Source organism: Myotis lucifugus, unplaced genomic scaffold, assembly GCF_000147115.1.
Source record: "Myotis lucifugus unplaced genomic scaffold, Myoluc2.0 scaffold_1086, whole genome shotgun sequence".
NCBI lineage: Eukaryota > Metazoa > Chordata > Mammalia > Chiroptera > Vespertilionidae > Myotis > Myotis lucifugus.
Genome location: NW_005872134.1, coordinates 56,067 through 76,355, shown reverse-complemented (window position 1 = coordinate 76,355; position 20,289 = coordinate 56,067). Strand labels below are relative to the sequence as shown.

The following is a 20,289-nucleotide window of genomic DNA, read 5'->3' as shown; positions in this document are numbered from 1 at the left end:
TTCAGGGGTGCCAGCGATGAGCCGGGTCCTCCCTGCAAGCGGAAAGGGGGAAAGTACAGGGAAAAGCATAGGAATGCGGGTCCGGCACTGCCTGTGGTCTCAGGGCCCACGGGGCTGTGTGCTGTGTACCCCGGTGACTGCTGCTTTAAAGATGGGCTCCGTGTGATTGCAGTGTGAGGGTGTGGAGAGCACACACCCGGAATCGCTCCGGCGGCCGTGCCTTCGTATCGGGAAGCACCTGCTGCTGTTTTCCCCAGGAATGTTTCCTCTGCCGTGGGAGGACCCAGCTCTGTGTGGAACGTGTAGAGCCCATGGGACACGGATGACAGCATCCGTGTTCTGCCGTGATCAGCAGGCGCGTGTCAGCGTCTGTGTTTCTGTTTCGCAGGCTCTTCCGGGCAGAGCCCGCTGCTTGTGGTGCTGAGCGGGAACCACACAGAGCAGGCGCGTTTCACCAGCAGGGGCAACCAGCTGTTCCTGCGCTGGTCCACGGACCACGCCACCAGCAAGAAGGGCTTCAAGATCCGCTACTCAGGTGAGCGGGAGACGCCGACTGCGTGGACAGGGCTTTCCACACGAGTGATCGCATTTCGTTCAAATTACACAGCCCGGCTGGCGGCTCAGGGCTGAGCGTCCACCTATGAGCCAGGAGGTCACAGTTCCATTCCCTGTCAGGGCGCGTGCCCAGGGTTTCAGGCTCCATCCCCAGGAGGGGGCGTGCAGGAGGCAGCCGATCTATGATTCTCTCTCATCATGGATGTTTCTCGCTCTCTCCCTCTCCCTTCCTCTCTGAAATCCATAAATATATTAAAGAAAAAGAAATAGCCCTAACCGGTTTGGCTCAGTGGATAGAGCGTCAGCCTGCGGACTGAAAGGTCCCAGGTTCGATTCCGGTCAAGGGCATGTACCTTGGTTGCGGGCACATCCCCAGTAGGGGGTGTGCAGGAGGCAGCTGATCGGTGTTTCTCTCTCATCGATGTTTCTAACTCTCTATTCCTCTCCCTTCCTCTCTGTAAAAAATCAATAAAATATATTTTTTTAAAAAAGAAAGACAAATAGGTAGACAGAAACCTGATTTCTGCAGATGAATGGTAAACTTCGATAGGAATGATGTGAGGGGCATGCTGTGTGATTCTCCAAGTGAATTTAGGGAAAATAAACTGCCTGTGGGTTAACGATTTAAAACGATGTTGCCCACACCCTAAACCACTGAGCCCGTATCATGGAAAGCAGACATTTCCCCAAAGATAAAATTCTATCCGTTAACCTATTAATTACCTATCAATTAAGCTATGTTTAGATGCTAAGGGAACAGTCAGGAGATATGATCACGATGCTGTTAACTTCACAAGTGGTCCTGTGGTGAGAGCAGGTGTGGTTTCCTCAGAAACCGCCCACCGGCCCTCCGTGGGAGGCTGCCCCCTGTGACCCCCGCAGTGAGTGTGGTTCCTGCTCCCCGCGTGCTCTGGGCACGGGTGTCAGGGGTACGTTTCAGAGCCGGTTACACACTGCAACTGATTTCTTGTTATTCGAACAGCAGAGCTGTTCCCGACATCATCTAAGCAGGGAGATGGCGGCTCACTTACGCTTGTCTGTCTGTCTGTGTGTCTGTCTGTCTGTCTGCATGTGTGCATCTGTCTGCCTGCAGCCCCTTACTGCAGCCTGACCCACACGCCCAGGAACGGCGGCGTCTTGAACAGGACGACGGGGGCGCTGGGCAGCACCGTGCACTACTCCTGCCAGCCCGGGCACCGCCTGGTGGGCCGCGGCAACGCCACGTGCACCCGGAACCCCGTGGGCATGTTCCAGTGGGACGCCCTCCCGCCGCTGTGCCAGGGTAAGACGGGGTCCCTCCCCCCGGACCCCTCACTGCGATCATGCTGACAGGGACGGAGCCGGGGCTGGGCTGAAAGGGGAGCCACCTGAGCTGGCCCAGAAGCGCAGGTCAGCTCTCGGGGCCATGCACAGTCCTGGCCTTTGGGGGGCGGGGGGGCTTCATCGCACCTCACCTGGAGTCAGAGGGCGGTGGGCAGGCACAGGGCCGGAGGGCATTCTAACACCCACTGTGGTTCATCGCAGACTGAAAAGTGCGTTTGCTCATTTCGGTTCCAAGTAAGTTTTTTACAGTTGAAGTCATTTAAAAAGCCAACTCCGAATGCTGACTTTCCTTCTTTTGGGTTAAAACTCATTCTGGGAGCCGTATGCTGTGGATTCGTTTTCCTTTGGTCGCTCACATCGCCGGCTTGTTAAAGTCGATTTCAATATTTTACGCCTTTTTTTGTATTTTTTCTGTCAAACGCATAAAAGCCAGATTTTCAAAGGCGGCATTTTAATTTTTAATTGAGGTCTTTGAAATCATGAAGTGTTCGGAGTTTTGTCTGATTGAGGTTTATATTCGTAAGGAGATGTGTTGGCCTTTGAAAGCTGATTATGGTTTATAAATAGAGCCTCCCACTGGTTTCCCCTCTCTCTCTCCTCCCTGGGATGCGAGCTTTTCTGGCTGCACAGGGGCCAGTGGCTGCAGGCATCTCCCTCAGAGCTCCGCCCCTGGCTCAGTGCTCACACACACTCCCCCACCACCTCACACGCCCCGCCCCCTGCCCCCCAGAAACCTCTGTAATGTCGGGGCTCACACAGGGCCAGTGCGCTTGTTCCACTAGGAACGGTGATGCTTTTTCTTTAAAACAAAAGTAAATTTTCTTTCAAAAGAAAAAACGCTCTTCATTTCCTTTAAATGTTTTGTTGCTCTCCGCCTGTGACCAAGCGCCGACTGCTCACGCGCAAGCAGCCGTGGGCCGTGTCCTGGGCCTGGGACCGAGGTTTAAATGCCCGATGGGAGCATCTCGGATGCGGGCGGATGAAGGGTCCCGGTGTGGTCCTCCGGGGGCTTCCTGGGCAGAGACACCGGACTGGCAGGTGTTGCTAGGAGGGGAACCGCCCTGCCCTGCACGTGGCTCCCTCCTGGAACTTGTAGCCATTTCACCTGAGAGTTTATTTATTTACTATTCATTCATTCATTCATTCATTCATTCATTCTTTTTTAAAGGGAGCCCCAGGTGCATGCTGACAGAGTAGGAGAGGTGTTATTATTGATCTTTAAAGAGGGAGGAAGAGAGGGGGAGAGAAACATCGATGGGAGAGGGAAGCGCTGATTGGCTGCCTCCTGCACACTCCCTCACCCCCCGCCATGCGCCCCGACTGGGATCGAACCAGCGGCCTTTGGGTGCATGGCAGGGTGCCCGACCAGGGAGCTCCATGGGCCAGGCCCGGAGACCGCGCCTGTGCCTCGCAGACAGGCAGGGCCGGAGCTGGGGCTGAGGAGAGAAGTGCTCTGTGGAGTTCTGCCCGTGGGAGCTCCCAGCGTCCCTCCTCACGGCAGCGTTTCCTCGCCAGCCTTCGCCATCAGAGTGACGGGCACCGACCTCTGGCCCAGCTCCTGGCCCCGTGTCCCCCCCGAATCCCCTGTAGCTCAGCCCGAGGCCCAGCCCCCGGGCAGGTGACATAAAATAATAGAGGTTATGATCGAGGATGCCTTGTAGCTCGTTGTTGGCCTTTAATAGAACTTGTAGGAACATGAGTCACGGGGGGCAGGGGGAAGGGGTTCGGGGGAGGGGGTGTGTGTGCAGCGAATAAGAAGGAGGATTTGGAGCCCTGAGGCGGGACCGCTCAGTGCGAGGAGTCCGCACCGCGACGGGTTCTGTGACTGGGAAGATGCTATGTTGTCCCTTTTTCCGATGTGAAGTGAAGGGGGGTGTGCTCTCCTTCATCTGATAGAGCATGGGTTGATTACAGGGCCACCGCCGTCAGCTTAGTCCTGGAAAGCAGCCCTGGAGGTGTTTTATTCTGATCGGGGTCTCGTTGTTTCTCATCAACCCCGACGTCCCTCAGCGCTCAGGCCTGTGCTATGCGTGTGCAGTACGTTAGAGACAGAAATGCCGAGCAGCGCTGACACGCGGCTGAGGGAAAACGCAGAAAAGCCCGGTGACTGACCGCCTTGCCTCCCTCCCCAGCCGTGTCCTGCGGCGTCCCCGAGGCCCCGGGGAACGGCTCCTTCGCGGGGACCGAGTTCACCTTGGGCAGTACAGTCACGTACACGTGTGACGAGGGCTTCACGCTCGAAGGCAGCCAGCGAGCCACGGCCGTGTGCCGGGAAGACGGGTCCTGGAGCCACGGAGGGACGCCGCCCGCCTGCAAGCGTGAGTGGGGCCGGGTCCCCGTGGGGGGCTCCTGGGGCGGGGGTGCCCTGCGAGGGTCCAGCTCCAGCTGCAGGGGTCAGCACCTGTCAGTGCATCGGGAGGTTGCAGCCCACGTTCCCCGCAGAAACACACGCCCCACACACACACACCCACGTCCCGCACAAACCCTGCGACGATGAGAATGAGCCTCCTGGGGCTGGATGTAGTAGATGGGGCCTGTTGGTGCCTTGGTCCTGGACCGGGTGGGTCGGCCACAGAACCGAGCTGTCTGCCACTGAGTGTGGAGGCAGGGAATTGAGAGGAAACTGAGCCCCGCCGGTGTGGCTCAGGGGTTGAGCATTGACCTATGAACCAGGAGGTCAGGGTTCAATTCCAAGTCAGGGCACACGCCTGGGTTGTGGGCTCCATCCCCAGTGGGGGGCGTGCAGGAGGCAGCCGATCCATGATTTTCTCATCACTGATGTTTCTATCTCCCTCTCCCTCTCCCTCTCCTTTCCTCTCTGAAATCAACAAAAATATATTTTAAAAAATTGATAGATAGGGACGGAGTTAGGAAGAGAAGGAAAAATAACAATGAAATATTTGTAAAAATGTTAAAAAAAAAAGAAAAAGCAGAAACTGCACCGTGACCCCGGCGACCGCACCTAAGGAAACGCTGAAGCGTCCTCAGGTCTGCGTCCTCCGCCTCCTCAGTCCCCTTGGACTTCGGGTCTTGGATGTCCCGGCCGCTCCCGGAAATCAAACCCTGACCTCCTGGTTCATAGGTCAATGCTCAACCACTGAGCCACGCTGGCTGGGCCACACACACTTTTATAAACACGTGGCCGTGCCCTAACCCGTTTGGCTCAGTGGATAGAGCGTCGGCCTGCAGACTGAAGGGTCCTGGGTTCGATTCTGGTCAAGGGCATGTACCTTGGTTGCGGGCGCATCCCCAGTAGGGGGTGTGCAGGAGGCAGCTGATCAATGTTTCTCTCTCATCGATGTTTCTAACTCTCTATCCCTCTCCCTTCCTCTCTGTAAAAAATCAATAAAATATATTTTAAAAAATAAAATAAAATAAACACGTGGCCGTGGCACCTGCTTAAGTCAGGCATGACTGACGCGCAGAAAAAGTGAAAGGGCAGCACTGTTTGCAGGGAGAGAGCAGGGGGCCTTGCGAGGAGGGCGAGGCAAGCAGACACGAAAGGGAGAATCTGATCTTGCAGCGCAGGCCCTGAAGGGAGGCGAGTCAGGAAGAGTGGGGGGCCATTGCTGTAGACACCAGCGGCTCCCGGAATCCCCTATTCCGTCGTCTAAGCCAACAGCCATCCTCTGGGCAGAAGTAGGGTTTGTGGGAAGTCGTTTAGGTGACGAGCAACAATCACGTGGGTTCCAGAAGCGCGCTTTCAGGCCTGAAATGAATTTTACCCGACGCGTGTCCTGGGATGGGGGAGTCGTGGGTTTACTAAAGACTTTTCAGAAATGGCGGTTGTGCCTGGAACTCTGAAGGGGTTCCGGCTGGAGGAAAATCGTATTTATATGAGTAGGTAAAACGCTGGGATCGCCGTATGAATTTCGAATAACAGTTTTATCTAAAAAACATCCACAAGAAAGATTTGGGATGACTTTTAAATGTACAAATCCTTTTCCCATTTTAAACCTCATCGATAATATTAGAATACGAAAAGGCCTATTTATTTTTTCCAGTTTATTTGCACATAATACTGGTAACTTACGTAGAGAAGATTAAATGCGATATGTCTGGTTCGATTTTAATGAGCTTGTATAGGATTTTAAAAGTAAAATGTATTTCTTGGTATCCTGTAAAAACTTAGGGTGTCTCCAGCCAACTCTTCCAGGCCCGATAATTAACCAATCGGGTCAGTTTTGTGGGTGATGACTGTGGTGTTAACTCACATTTAGAGAAATGGGCTCTGGGCCTGATGGTGCGATAGCCATTTTAAACACGATCGCACTTTTCAGAAAATACCAGTCCTCGCATCCACGGGACGTTGCACACACTGTGTTGTCAGCGTCTGTGCAAATCCCTTGCAGTTGATGCTGGTGGTGACGCAGTGGCACGAGGAGGGCTACTGTCATTACTGCTGTCATCGCTGCTGAGGCTCCTAAGTCACCCCCAGAGCCTACCCTCCCCCCCCAGAGCCTCGGCCTCTGTCTCAGCACAAAGAGACGCCTCCTGTGACACCTGCTACACGTGCTCTGCTCGGTGATGGCACCGTGTGCACGTGACCTTCTCCAGCACGGGAATCCCCGGATGGGCAGCCCATGGCGCAGTGAGGGGCGTGGGGGGGAGGGCATGAGGGCGTCTCATTGTCCAAGAATCGGTGTCCACCTGCTTCCCCGTGACTCAGTCCCTAGCCCAGCTCCCTGGAGGGCATTGAGAGAAATAGGTGAACCGTGTCTTACACGCGTGTTCACTTACCGGAAGGGCATGTTCCTCTTCACATGAACCTGTGCCCTCGGGTCAGGGACTTCCCCTTCCTGGGGTCTCGCTTCAGGTCTCCCCAGCACGAGCCACGGGCCCTGGCGTGCATCGCCCACGTGAGAGCATCGAGTGACAGTCCTGGCACTGGCTTTCCCAGCGAGAGGGCTGGGAAGGAAGGTCTCTCCTCGGAAAAGCGGGCACGACCGGGCCGGGAGGGGGGAGGGGTGACGGGGGATGTGACTCTTTTCCAGCGGTCACCTGCCCGGGCATCGAGGCGCAGCTGGCGGAGCACGTCACCTGGAGGCTGGTGTCGGGGGCCCCGAATGAGTTCGGCGCGCAGGTGGTGCTGAGCTGCAGCCCCGGCCACTACCTGGAGGGCGCCCGGCTGCTGCGGTGCCAGGCCGACGGGACGTGGAGCGCGGGCGAGCAGCGGCCCAGGTGCAGAGGTGAGTGAGTCCCAGGCCTGCTCCGGCCGCCCCGCCCCCCGAGTCACGCCCCCAGGGGCTTGGATCCCACAGAGCAGGGTGGGAACCCTTTTTCCCGCCACGGCCCCTGTGGATATTTATAGCATCCGAGGGGCATACGGCATCGCCCGCTTAAAAGTGAGCCTGCTCTATCCGACCCAGCGTTCCATTAACCTGCCCCTGGCGCTCTGGCCTTCACAGGCCTTCGGCGGCCCCCGGACATCCCCACCCCTGCTCTAGCTGAACCCAGTGGCATCTCATTGCACTATAATGAAGACGGTGTCTGGCGATGTGACAGACTAAAGCACGTGCCGCCTTTCCCTTGCTGACCACCAGTTTACTCGCGTTAGAAGGCTCCCATCGGCCAGGGTTTCCGAGCAGCACGGAACGGAGCCCAGGTGATGCTAGAAAGACGCTGTCCCCCACGGGGACGGCCCACACTCTGACGGGACCTGGGCAGCGGGTTTGTGCTTCGGATCCTGTGTTCCCCCATCGCAGCCGCCTCCCAGGGGGTCATGATGCTCGTAGGCGCCAGACAAGCAGGACCTGGAGGTGGTTTCACAATAAATGAGAATAAACAGAAAAACACACAATATTGCTGTTGTTCAGAGCATGACTCGATTCCGTCACCCGGGACACAGTCTCCAGCGACTGTCCCCAGGAAGCCCTCGCACAGAAACCAATCCAGACAGGACAGACTCCGAGCGCAGCTGAGCGAGGGCACCCGGGATGAGCGTGGGAGAGGAGGGAGTCAGGGCAGTGGGGGCCTCCGATGCCAGCAGCCAGCGCCTGGCGGGCACCAGGGTCCCCGAGAACGCAGCGGAGCTGGGCTTGCGAAGGGGAGGAGCCACTTAGTGAATCCGGGTAGAAGCTCCGGTGAGAGGGGCCGCAGCCAGGCCTTCCATGGTGTCGGCAAAGGCTGGTCCTGTCTCCTGCGGGCGGGCTCTCCTGCCCGGGGCTCCTTCCTCACTCACATAGCAGGTAGGGCCAGCGCACCCCTGCCCGCCGGCGGGCCCCGTCACCCTGCGGCTGGAGCTAGGCTTCCGCTCCACCGGGCTTTCTTCACGACCCAGGGGGCTCCATGGAGGACGAACTGAACAGGCCACCCCCACAGTTTCAACAGCCGCCGGGAGGGCAGCATGGACCAGAGCGGTGAGCCGTCCTATCCAGCGCTGACCAGGCGTGCCAGGCCTGGGAGAGGGGGTGTCAGACCTCCCGCTGTTCCACACGTTTCTGACCAACCCTGACGTTTAAAACACCGTCCGATGAGGTCCCGCTGTGTTTGGGAAAAGGCTGAAAGAAAGGTTCATGAGACACTGTGAAAGCTACATCCCCGTCGAATGCATTGACACTTGGCTCAGCAAACACGTTGGCAATATCACCAAATGCCCGGCTGTGACCGGCGAGAGCTCGGCATCCCAGCGGGCGGTGCCCTGTGGACGCCATCTCCACCCCAGTAACGTGTGATGGATTCGCTCTAGAGCACAGCTTCCCCGTGCCTGGCGAGCGGCCCGAGCCTGCGGTGGCTGGCTGTGTGCCTGCTTGTCCACTTCAGATGGAACCAGGGCGTCACATCTGGGAGAAAGGCCGCCTGTTTCCAAGGCTGGTCCACATGGCACACGCATCCATTTCTCTTCGTGATTTCTCTTCGTGGGATTCACCAGTAAAGGTCTGCACACATTTCATTCAGGTCTGACCAGGTCCTGAGAGGTTAGTTCCCTGAATGAGCCCGGACACATGCAGGCTCTGCTGTGCCCACTCAGCACACGTGTCCTCTCCACGAGCCCGGACCACGTGCAGACACCGCTGTGAGCACTCAGCACACGTGTCCTCTCCACGAGCCCGGACCACGTGCAGACCCCGTTGTGAGCACTTAGCACACGTGTCCTCTCCACGAGCCCGGACCACGTGCAGACCCCGCTGTGAGCACTCAGCACACGTGTCCTCTCATGAGCCCGGACCACGTGCAGGCTCTGCTGTGAGCACTTAGCACACGTGTCCTCTCCACGAGCCCGGACCACGTGCAGACCCCGCTGTGAGCACTCAGCACACGTGTCCTCTCATGAGCCCGGACCACGTGCAGACACCCCTGTGAGCACTCAGCACACGTGTCCTCTCATGAGCCCGGACCACGTGCAGACCCCGCTGTGAGCACTCAGCACACGTGTCCTCTCATGAGCCCGGACCACGTGCAGACACCCCTGTGAGCACTCAGCACACGTGTCCTTTCCACGAGCCCGGACCACGTGCAGACACCCCTGTGAGCACTCAGCACACGTGTCCTCTCCACGAGCCCGGCACACAACCTGGGGCAGGGCTCGTAGGTGTCGCCCTTTCGACAGGGACTTTTTTCAACAGTAATAAAGGAGTTGTTTATTTTTAAAATATAACAATTTTAATTATTTATACACCTAAGAAGGAAGCTTCAAAATACATTCAGCAGAAACTAGTAGAATGGTGTGCCGCTCCAGCACGGCCAAGGGTGAGCCTGAGGAGGGGCAGTGAAGGATTAAAGAAGACAGACAGAGAGAATACAGCTGGGGCTCAGTGGACCTCCCGTGCCTGGATGAGGACACAGAAAGACCCAGCCTGCAAGCCGATGCTTTATTTTATAGTCTGATTAAAACAAGGGTAGATGAACACGTCTACAAATGTTCTTGTGTTGACAACACTTGCTGCACCTCCCACAGCCCATTAGCTACTTGGGAAGGAATTAGGGAGGGCTACAGGTCAGGCTTAATTGTGCTAGGAGAGCTCTGCCCTCCAGGCTGGGACTTGTTTGTGGCCCTGCCACAGGTCAGCCCGAGGCTTAATCCTAGAGCCGCTCCCTACAGAAGGGTAAGGAGAATGGACCAATTTAAAATTACAGTCACAGAGTTCAGACTTTACTCTGAGCAGTGCAGGAAGCAGGTGGGCAGGACATCAATAGGATGCCGATTTGGAGCACAGCACTGTTGGATTCGACCTCATTGGCATTGACGGATGGTTCTCCTAGCAAACAGTGAAGTACACATGTTCTCTCAATCCCCATAGAACATTCTGGAAGAGGGTGGTCTCTCTCGGCAAGGGGTCTCCCTCCCTGGACCACAAACAGGAGCTGACTCATCTCCAGACACATCAGCATCAGCGGGACCCAAGGATGTAACAGCCAGGCCCTCGCTGCACTAGGCCTGGAGGATGTAACAGCCACGCCCTCGCTGCCCTAGGCCTGGTACCCACCTCCCAGGACGGGCTTCCCGGCCCCGAACACCCTCATCTGTTGTTTATTTCAGGGGTTCTCCCCACAGGAGTCGGGAGTTGGGAGGGAAGTCAGCCTTTGATAGGCGACCCGGGAGACGGGGGGAGATTGGCCCAGCGTCCCAGCTGGTGACCCGCCCAGCGAGCTGAACCTGGGAGCCTGCAGCCAGGAGCTGTGCTCTCGCCTCCCTGTGTGACTGCCTCCTGTCGGTTGACTGTTCACACAGACTCAATCATGTCTAGCTCCTCGCCAGCCCTGCCCCCAGCCCTGTGCCCCGCGTGACTCCAAGCGGCATTTCAAACCTCCCGTTCTCACCTGTTCATGCGTGTTCGCCCCTGGTGAGCGGTGGCCCCGGGAACCTGGCGATGTCTTTGGCCGTGAGACTCCACGCCTCCCTGTGCTCACACACGTGCAGGGAGCAGGGTGTGTGTTCACTGCCTACACTGAATCCAGCTCCCACGGGCGTGGCCGTGAGGTGCACATGGCACCCGCGATGACTCTGCTGGGAAGGCGGGTGTAGCTGGATACACATGCCTCTCTCTCCAGCCACCCAGGGGCCAGACTGTGTCGTTTTTAATTGTGAGGAAGACTCCACGTGCCAGCTGTCCAGGCAGCAATGCTGTGGGCTCAGGATCCCAACAGATCACGCCTGTGAATGAGTGAATGAGCGCTCCGTCTGCCGCGGGGGCGGACGTCCTGGGCCGTCATCCCACGCTGCCTGGTCCTGGCGCGTTGACGGAGAGGCTGTTCTCCATCCCCCTGGGCCCACATCGGCACCACCCCCCCGACTATCACGTGGGCCTCGTGCCTGGTACAGACAGGGAGGTGGACAGGATGCCCGTGCGGGTGGCAGAGGGGCTTCTGTGTGAATAGGTGGGTCTCATGGGTATTTTTTCAAGAAAAGCTTAGCTGCTTGGTGAGGATGAGACCATAGCAATGGGCCTGGAAGAACCTAGAAGATTCTGGAATCCACTCCAAACATTCACGCTTCCTTGTCAGGGACATAAGAGAAGGGAAATGAAGCTCCCAGCTGGTTGCCTACCCACCCTGAGCGGACAGAACCCCCGCCCTGGTCTCGGTGAGAACCAGGACTGACGATGTTCACCGTAAGCCGAGCAGCTCTGGAGGCGCGGTGGCACTCACTTTATTCTCGCTTTCCTTGTAGTAATCTCATGCGGAAGCCTGTCCTTCCCCCCCAACGGCAACAAGATCGGGACGCTGACCGTGTACGGGGCCACGGCCATATTCACGTGCAACACGGGATACACGCTGGTGGGGTCCCACGTGAGAGAGTGCCTGGCGAGTGGGCTGTGGAGCGGCGCCGAGACGCGGTGCCTGGGTACGTGCCCCCCCCCCCCCCGGGGCTGGTTTACTTAGTGACCTGAGGGGGAAAGGGAGGGCTTCCCACTGTGAAGGCTCGGCCAGCGGCCACTCAGCTCCCCCCGGGCTTCCGGCTGCGCTCACTGCATGACGCTCACACAGGGACGTTCTCACCTCTGACCATACCTGTGACCTTCTCCCACCGCTCAGATGTGAGGAAGGTGCCCAGAGTGATGTAAACACTATTTGCAGGTCACTGGGGCTAGCCCTGTGCTCAGGATGTAGGGCGCGTGGAAATGAATTTCGAATGTGCGCCTTTAAGGATTATAAATTACCTCAACAAGTTACAGGGGCGTCCTGTCACCCAGTGTGAGCACAGTGGACTGTTTAAAATGGCAGGTGTGCGCGATGACTTGGTCTTCTTTTCCCAAGATTAGAAGTGTCGGCAGGATGATGTGTAAACTGAGCTGCACACCCTTCCCTGGGGAAGCCTTCCCAGTGACCGTAACCTTGTGACCACGCAGCGTGGAGTCTGGGGGCCCCGGATGCTCCCTGTGGGTCTCCGCGAGCTGAGGGGATGGGTGAGCTGCCTGCAGACCCCGTGATCTCAGTGACGTTCCGTCACGTGAGCCGCAGAGGCTGAGAGTTTGAGCCTCTGGCTGTCCGTGGCTGGGACCGCGCTGGGGGTGTTGTGATCGTTATAAGTATGTGCTTTTCACTCCGGAGAACTTGTAGAAAGACCGGAATTGGAAGACAGGACAGAAGGAAAGTAGGTAGTGATGCCAGAGCAGCCACCAGAGAAAGACGGCTTCGGTGTCTGGGAAATGACACTGTCGTCTCTAATTTCCAGGCCGAGACGAGGGATTCTTGAACCCTGTGTGTGGGTCCAGACCAGGGGTGGGGAGCCTTTTTCCTGCAAGGGCCACTTGGGTGTTTACAGCATCATTCACAGGCCATGCAAAATGACCCACATAAAAATGAGCCTGCCCTGTTGGGTCAAACGTTTAATTAACTCATGCTTACTGCCTTGGCAGGGCCAGACCAAATGGTTTCACGGGTCTTATGTGGCCCGTGGGCCAACGTTCCCCTCCCCCACCCCACCACCCCCGTCTATGCGTTCTTGTTGGGCCTCATCATTACAGGTGGCCTTCCCTGGGACTGTGTGGTGCCCCGCAGTCGGGATGGCCGTGGCTCTGGGATTGTCTGCGCTTTCCTACATGTTCTCATGAGATCGTCCGTTCACTGAGCAGCGCTCTCCTCAGCGCGGCCACGGGCTGGGTGGGTCTCCTCTGTCGGCTGCAGTGCCCTGGCCCGGGACGGAGAAGGGGTTTGGGGTCTAAGAAACGTGCATCTGCACTATCAGCTGTAATGATGGAGAGAAACAAAGTTCAATCCCAGCAGAGCCTTCGCTGCGGACACAACCCCTGTCCATCGTCACGGTGACTAGGATGCGGGTGAGGCAGAGGCTGTGGCCTCGGGGAGTTTAAGCCACACAGTCCGTTTGCAAACCTGTTAGATCGTGGCTTCCCCTCGAGTCTTATTGACCCCAAAGACCCCTTTGCCTGTTTTGTTTTGTGTTTAAAATATTTTCATTGATTTCAGAGAAGAAGGGAGAGAGGGAGAGAGAGATAGCACATCAATGATGAGAGAGAATCATTGACCGGCTGCCTCCTACATGCCCCCCACCGGAGATCGAGCCCACAACCCAGGCATGTGCCCTGATTGGGAATTGAACCTGTGACCTCCTGTTCATTGGTCAACGCTCAACCCCGGAGCCACGCATGCCGGGCTTCTCTGCCTTTCATGGTGTCTGCCTGCAGGTTAGGCTCTGGAAGGGTGAGGAGTATATTGAGTTGTTGTCTTGACCTCAATGGGATGGACGCTACAGATCTTAGAAGCTTTGGCAGAGGGAGTGCTCAGAAGGCACTTAAACTGAAAATGAAGAGGAAGAAGAGCACCCATGTTGTCACGTAGAATCATTGTGTTGTGGAACTTGGACACAGCATGTAAGCGACGATAATATCGAAGGAGGCACAGGGTCATTAAAAGACAAAAATTAGAAAGAATGAGAAGTGACACATGACCACATGTTTAGAAACCGATGAGCAAAAAGAATGGGCAACACATTTAGTATAAATATTTTATGAATAGAAATATTTTAAAAGTAAATGTAGCATCACGGCGGCCACTGAGATTGCGGCGTTAAGATTCACAATGCCACGGTGAGGGCCTTTCCATTCTCTCCCAAACGATAGGTTGCTCGTGGGTCGGTGACCAAGTGTCACCAGCAAACACGCACACGGAAGCAGAATGGGAATGTGGGGGGAGGGCGGGGGGAGGGCCCGCAGGTGGGGCAGGTGACGTGCCGTGAGGGGGGAGAAGACTCCAAAGTGCTCAGAAGACAGAGGGAGGGAAGCTCCCATCCCAAATCTGCAGGAGAGTTGATAGAACGGAAGAGGGGCCCATGGAAGCGGGGGTCCCTGGTCCCTGGGGAGACGGGTTCTCGGGCCACGGAGGGGCCTGCACAGAGCATTGATGTATTTGATTAATTGATTTGATTTGATATTTTGTTTCTAAGCCTGGGCTGGCCTCCTCTGGATTTCGCTTCCCCTTCATTTTCTTCCTTTCCCTGCGGTCAGCAGGTTTTCTTACCCCCTTGCTCCTGTCTGTGCTCAGGGGAATGACAAGGGGCTGCACCCAAGGAACGGACGATGCGGAGCCGAGCGGGGGTGCGCCAGGCAGGAGCCAGAGATGAAGACAGGCCCCCCCCCCCAGGAGATGGGGGACTTGGTCCTAGAGCCCTGGCGTCCGAGACTTTAAAAATAAATAACATTTGTCACTTCCGTGACCGGGAGGCCTCTCCCCCCCACCCCCCCACCCCGGGCCTGGCTGGCAGCGTGTGTCCTGCAGGCCTGGGGGCGCCTCTCTCGGGGTTTCGGGCGCCGAGTGCGGCCGTGTGTCCCTCCCGCTCCATCTCATTCTCTCCATGTTAGACCCTCAGCTCCCTTCCCTCTGTGATTGCGTCTCATTCTCCATGGAGTCTCCGGCCCCCAGAACATTGCTGGGCTGCGGCCGGTCATCATTCAATCATTGTCGGGTAAATGGCAGTCACCTTGGAGAGAATGGCGTAGAAATGCTCGAGAACATGAAGGCCGTCACCGATAGCGTGAAATTACGTCTGCTCCCTCCCTGGCGTTTCATGGGTGACGGGTGGGTGTCAGACATGGGCGGAAGCGTGAATATAGGCCCGTGGCGTCTACGGGAGACGCAGAGCAGTGCTTTCTGCGTGGGGCGTCTATGGCAAAACCAGGGCTAGAGGAAGAGTTTAAACAGACCAGGACATAGCGTGACATAGCGTGACATGGTCACCGAAGAGCAGGATCTGATGTGCAGAGGCTTGGGGCCGCACTGCTGGGCCGCACTGCAGGCAGCTGTGCCCCCCCCCCCCCCCCCCCCCCGGCACTGGGGCGGGTCGCCCGAGACGCTGGCTAATGCTGTGAGCGAGACTGTGGAAATGCTGTATCTGTGAGTAGCCTGGGCTTGGTCGAAGGCAGCGGTTTTCACCCCGTGGCCACACGCACGTTTATACCGTGTGACGCCTGCCTGTTCGGTAGGGCCCGGAGCTCTGTCCTGTGATTGTCAAATAGGGAAGTGACACCAGCCGGCCCCCAGCAGCACCCGGGGTGAAGGGCTCAGAGCTGCACCTGTTGGGTTGTCAGGTCGGCAAAAGAGATGCTATTTGGAGTGCGGCAGGGTCTTAGGGGTGAGTGAGGGCCGGGGGTGAGGAAGTTGACAGTCACTGGTCTGAGTGTTTTAAAAGGAACGCAGCTGAGGGCTGGAGCGACACCTCGGAGGTGGGTCAGGAGGCCAGCAGCGCGGCCAGGCCGGGGTCTCCGTCCGCCCCATCCGTCCGTCCGTCCGTCCGTCAGCCTCAGGAGAGCTGACACCCCTGGGCCTCCTTCCCGGGCTCTGCTTTCCGCTCGCCGGGGTCTCCGTCCGCCCCATCCGTCTGTCCGACAGCCCCAGGAGAGCTGACACCCCTGGGCCTCGTTCCCGGCACCGCTCGCCGCCATGGACGCGTACTGGACACCAGTCATCTTCTCACATCTCAGACCCTTCCTGTCACGGGTCTTCCCTCCCCCAACTACTAACCTGCACCCGATTCATCTCGGGCGTCTCCTCTCCTACGAGCGGGGCCACCTGCAGCCTCACCCCCTCTGGCCTTGTTTCCCGTGAATCAGCTCGGGGCGGGCACTCCCTCCCCCGGGCCCAGAGGTCACTTATCCACTGGCCACTCCCGCTGTCACCTGGACGTTGGCCCAGGCTGTCCGTGTCTGAAATGGAACCGATGTTGTGACTCTGTCTGTCCGTTGGAATCTTGCATAACGTTTAGCAATCTCTGGCCTGGGATCCTTGTCCTTGGCCGTCTCTTTAAGGCCCGTTTTCCGTGCGTCCGAGCCTGTTCACATGGAGCCCACGGCCCTTCCTTTCTGTGGCTGCATTTGGAAACAGAAGAACAAGGTCACATGGACTTCAGGCAAGGACAGTGGGTAACACGACTAACTCGGAAACCCATAGCGGGGGTGACCCATGGACAACTTCATCTCGGAGATATTACTTCTGTCGCCCACAGTCGTTGAGAAATACGAACACGTTAAAAAGAAAACTGTATCCAAGAAACATGAAAAGGGAAACATTGAATACATTACGCACCCAATGCTGTCATTCCGCTGACCATGAAGGTCAACAAAGGTGAATGTAGTGCTTTTAGCAAAGACAGATTTTGGCCTGGGCCCGGCCGGTTGAGCACCGACCTATGAACCAGGAGGTCACGGTTTGATTCCCGGCTGGGGCACCTGCCCGGGTTGTGGGCTTGACGCCTAGTGTGGGGTATGCATGAGGCAGCCAATCCATGATTCTCTCTCATCATGGATGTTTCTATCTCCTTCTCCCTCTCTCTCTGAAATCAACACAAATATATTTAATAAATAAACAAACAAACAAATAAATGTTTAAAAGACAGAGTCTCCGGAACATGGGTGTGGGTTTTCTCGCCCCTGCAGCCGGCCACTGCGGCTCCCCGGACCCCATCGTGAACGGCCACATCAGCGGCGACGGCTTCAGCTACAGGGACACCGTGGTGTACCAGTGCCACGCCGGCTTCCGGCTGGTGGGCACCTCCGTGCGGATATGCCTGCAGGACCACAAGTGGTCGGGACAGACCCCGGTGTGTGTGGGTGAGTTCGCTGTCCCGGGCCGGCCGGCGCTGCACCGTGCCTTTTGGGTTTAAGCCAGGGCGCAGAGGTGGGTAATCTTCTGAGCGAAATGATGGAGAAATCTCCTGAAACGGGCCATCCAGCTCTCTCTCCTCTTTGCTTCCCGATGCTGTCCCCACTCTGTGTCCTCCCCCTGCCTCCTCGGACTCCTGTCCACAGGGTACTGGCTCCTCGGCTCCCCGGCGATGGGTCCCAGGACACTGAGGGCCGTGTGCACCTCCTGACCCCACCCCCCGCGAATGTGGACTCAGAGGCTGAGCTTGCAGCTCCGGCTGTCTCTGCCGGGCCCCCACACAGCCCCACCCCCTCTATCTGCGGGGTGGTTTTGTGTGTTTGTCATCCATTCATCGAGAATACAGAGCGCAGTCCTTTCTTTAATAGAAAGAGGTGAATTGTATGTAATGATAGTCCTCAGACGTGATAACCTCACAGGTAAATATTGACTCATACGTGTAGAAGAGATTGCACCCTCACTGCAGAGTTTGTTTTAAAGCATTTCCCCCTGACATACTCTTTATTAAAGGGCATGTTGATGTAACCACAGCGAGGTGGCAGGCATTATCTGAGAGAGTGCAGAGGGCGAAAGCTTCGCTTGGAAGAAAACATTGTTGACAAGATAAATGGGGAGAAAACACCAGTTTTCGGGCTGGAACGCTGCCTTTGGAAGGCTCTTTGTGCTCCTGTGACTCGTGACCTGACGTAATGACAGCTCTCTGCAGCCCACAGAGCCACACAATGGGCTGGTCAGAGACAACGCAATTGGAGCTTTCACACTTTTCTCTCTTTGTTCTTTTTTGGCCAATTTCATGATGTTTAAATTGATATTGGATTAATTTATCCATACACAATTTAAAGCATCAGACAAGTCCCTATAATATTTCAAAATCAGAGTTCCACCAAATTAGCCGGTGTTCAAAGGGGAGAACAGTCAAAACTCACAATGAGTGCAAGAATTTTAGCATCTCGTGTTTTCACTGCCGCCTTTGAAAATTACTTGTTATGCTGTCAGAATGTGAGCTAGAAATAATAATTACTATGATTGTGGAGAAGGTACATTTTTCTGATGTGGTTTCCAGAATTACTGTAATAAAACCCGAGGGCTCAGCCTGCGGGGTTGTCCCAATATTTCCTTCTGATAGAATGTGGGACGTGTGGCATCAGTTCACACCCTGGAATCCACACCCTCCACACCTGCATGTGTGTCAGTGACGTGATGACTTGCTGGTTGGCAATGGTGACGGGGACCTGTCTCCCTCTGCAGCCATCACCTGCGGGCACCCTGGGAACCCCGCCCACGGGCTCACCAATGGCAGCCAGTTCAACCTGAATGACGTGGTGAACTTCACCTGCAACACCGGCTACGTGCTGCAGGGGGCGCCGCAGGCCCAGTGTCGGAGCAACGGCCAGTGGAGCAGCCCCCTGCCCACCTGTCGAGGTAGGAAATGGGGGGGGAGCCTGCCCTGGAGGTGCAGAAGGGCTTCCCGTCGCTGGAGACGCTCCTGAGAGCAAGGACCTGGTCCCTCCCGGCCTGTGTCTGGCTGTGGGACAGGCCGGCAACCAGAAAAAACCTGGGGTTCTCTACTTTAAGCACAGCGCACCTCCCATTTCTCTTCGTATTCATGCGCTCACCCGCTTGCCGCTACCACATCTTTTCAGCACCTCTGTGCCCTCAGGCTTCTAGACGTATGTGGCGTTTCTGTTTCTTTAAGAAATCCTTCTTGCTTTTAAATCTTCATTTCTCTAAAAATTGTCACAAAGATCTAGGCGACAGTCTGAGTTTCCGAGCACATGCTGTTTTGTAGTTTTGTGTTTCTAGACGTTTGAGCTCATAACATTGAAGGTTTCAACTTCAGTTACTTCCCATTAAAACACCCCTGATGGAAGGTGAGTCATACGTGAGCGTGAAGGTGCGGTTTGTTTCAAGGTAGTGACGGGATGAAAGCCGGGGGCTCATGAATTACCCTTGACACCCACCCACCTCCCCCAGGGCTCCCAAGGAGGCTTTGTTCAAAGGAGACGAAGCAGAAAGGGAGCCCAGCGATGTTATAGTGGCAGCCGTGTGACGTTGGCTACGAGCCATGGAGTTCTGGCCCCAGTGTACCGCCCAGTGCTTGGCTTCAGCTCAGAGACCAGGTACAGCCTCCCAACCCCACGGCCCAGGAAGCAGGCTGCCAGGGCCAGGATGTCCAGGGAGGAAGCAGAGGCACCGGTGAAACTCGGCACTCACTGACGCAGCCCAGAGCAGAGGGGGCGCCCTCGGGCGACAGGGAGGAGCTGGACGCAGCCAGACCTGCCACTGTCCTGAGGGCAGCGTTTCCGGCTGTGGCGTCAGTGCCGGGCCAGCCAGCACCCAGGGAGAGCTTACTGTTTAAAACAAGGAAACAGGTCACTTTCCCTCCCAAACTACAGTCTTTCTCTTCCTGTTCCTCATTCTTCTTCCGTGTCCCTGAGCATTAAGGAACATAGGCCTAATGTGCTGATCGAGGGCTCACATTGTTTTTCCACATTGACTTTCTGGGCCAGAGATCTGTGGAGAGGGTGCTGCCTCCACAGCAGCAGCTGCCTCATCCATACGGGGACGGGGTCAGAGGGCGAGATAATCGGGGGACTTTCTGTTCCCCTGCACCTGTGGGTGCACATTGCACATCTCTCCCGATGCCAGCAGATTCAGGCTGCCAGAGAGCCATTCACACCCACCAGGGTGCCATTCACACCACCCAAGGCACCATTGACACACCCCAGAGCTCTATTCACACCACTCAGCGTGCCATTCACACTTCACAGAGCACCATTCACACTACCCAGGGCGCGATTCACACTCCACAGAGCACCATTCACACCACTCAGCATGCCATTCACACTTCACAGAGCACCATTCACACCCACCAGGGTGCCATTCACAACACTCAGGGTGTCATTCACACTCCACAGGGCTCCATTCACACCACCCAGCACACCATTCACACACCCTAGGGCACCATTCACATTCCACAGAGCTCCATTCAAACCACCTAGGGTACCAGTCACATACCCCAGGGCACCATTCACACTCCACAAAGCTCCATTCATACCACCCAGGGTGCCATTCACACTCCCCAGAGTTCCATCCTCACTGCCCGGAGCGCCATTCACATTAGGCGCACGTGGAAGCTCTCCTGTGTGCAGGTGAGGTAATTAATTACTTACAAAGACTGCCCTAAAGCATCACACTTGGTGGAGGGAAATACAGTGGGGCCTTGACTTACGAGTTTAATTTGTTCCGAGACCGAGCTCATTAAGGAGCTTGTTAAGGAGCTCGTTAACTCAAATTACTCTGTCAACTCAATGCAAAAAATTGGCCGAGAGACAGCTGGTATCTCAAAAAACTCAT

The 20,289-nt window shown here is 56.4% G+C and overlaps 1 protein-coding gene across 1 annotated transcript in view; it reads left to right on the top strand.

The window, feature by feature from the left end:
• The window catches only part of LOC102420427 (CUB and sushi domain-containing protein 1), a gene marked incomplete at its 3' end in the record, with an annotated part of 71,728 nt that overhangs the window by 26,841 nt on the left and 24,598 nt on the right, over positions 1-20,289 (top strand). The window contains exons 11-17 of the mRNA XM_023747992.1: positions 389-535; positions 1,649-1,837; positions 4,011-4,196; positions 6,873-7,067; positions 11,489-11,662; positions 16,707-16,880; positions 18,181-18,354. Of these exons, the coding sequence (XP_023603760.1) occupies positions 389-535; positions 1,649-1,837; positions 4,011-4,196; positions 6,873-7,067; positions 11,489-11,662; positions 16,707-16,880; positions 18,181-18,354 (1,239 nt within the window). The remainder of the gene's footprint in view (positions 1-388; positions 536-1,648; positions 1,838-4,010; positions 4,197-6,872; positions 7,068-11,488; positions 11,663-16,706; positions 16,881-18,180; positions 18,355-20,289) is intronic.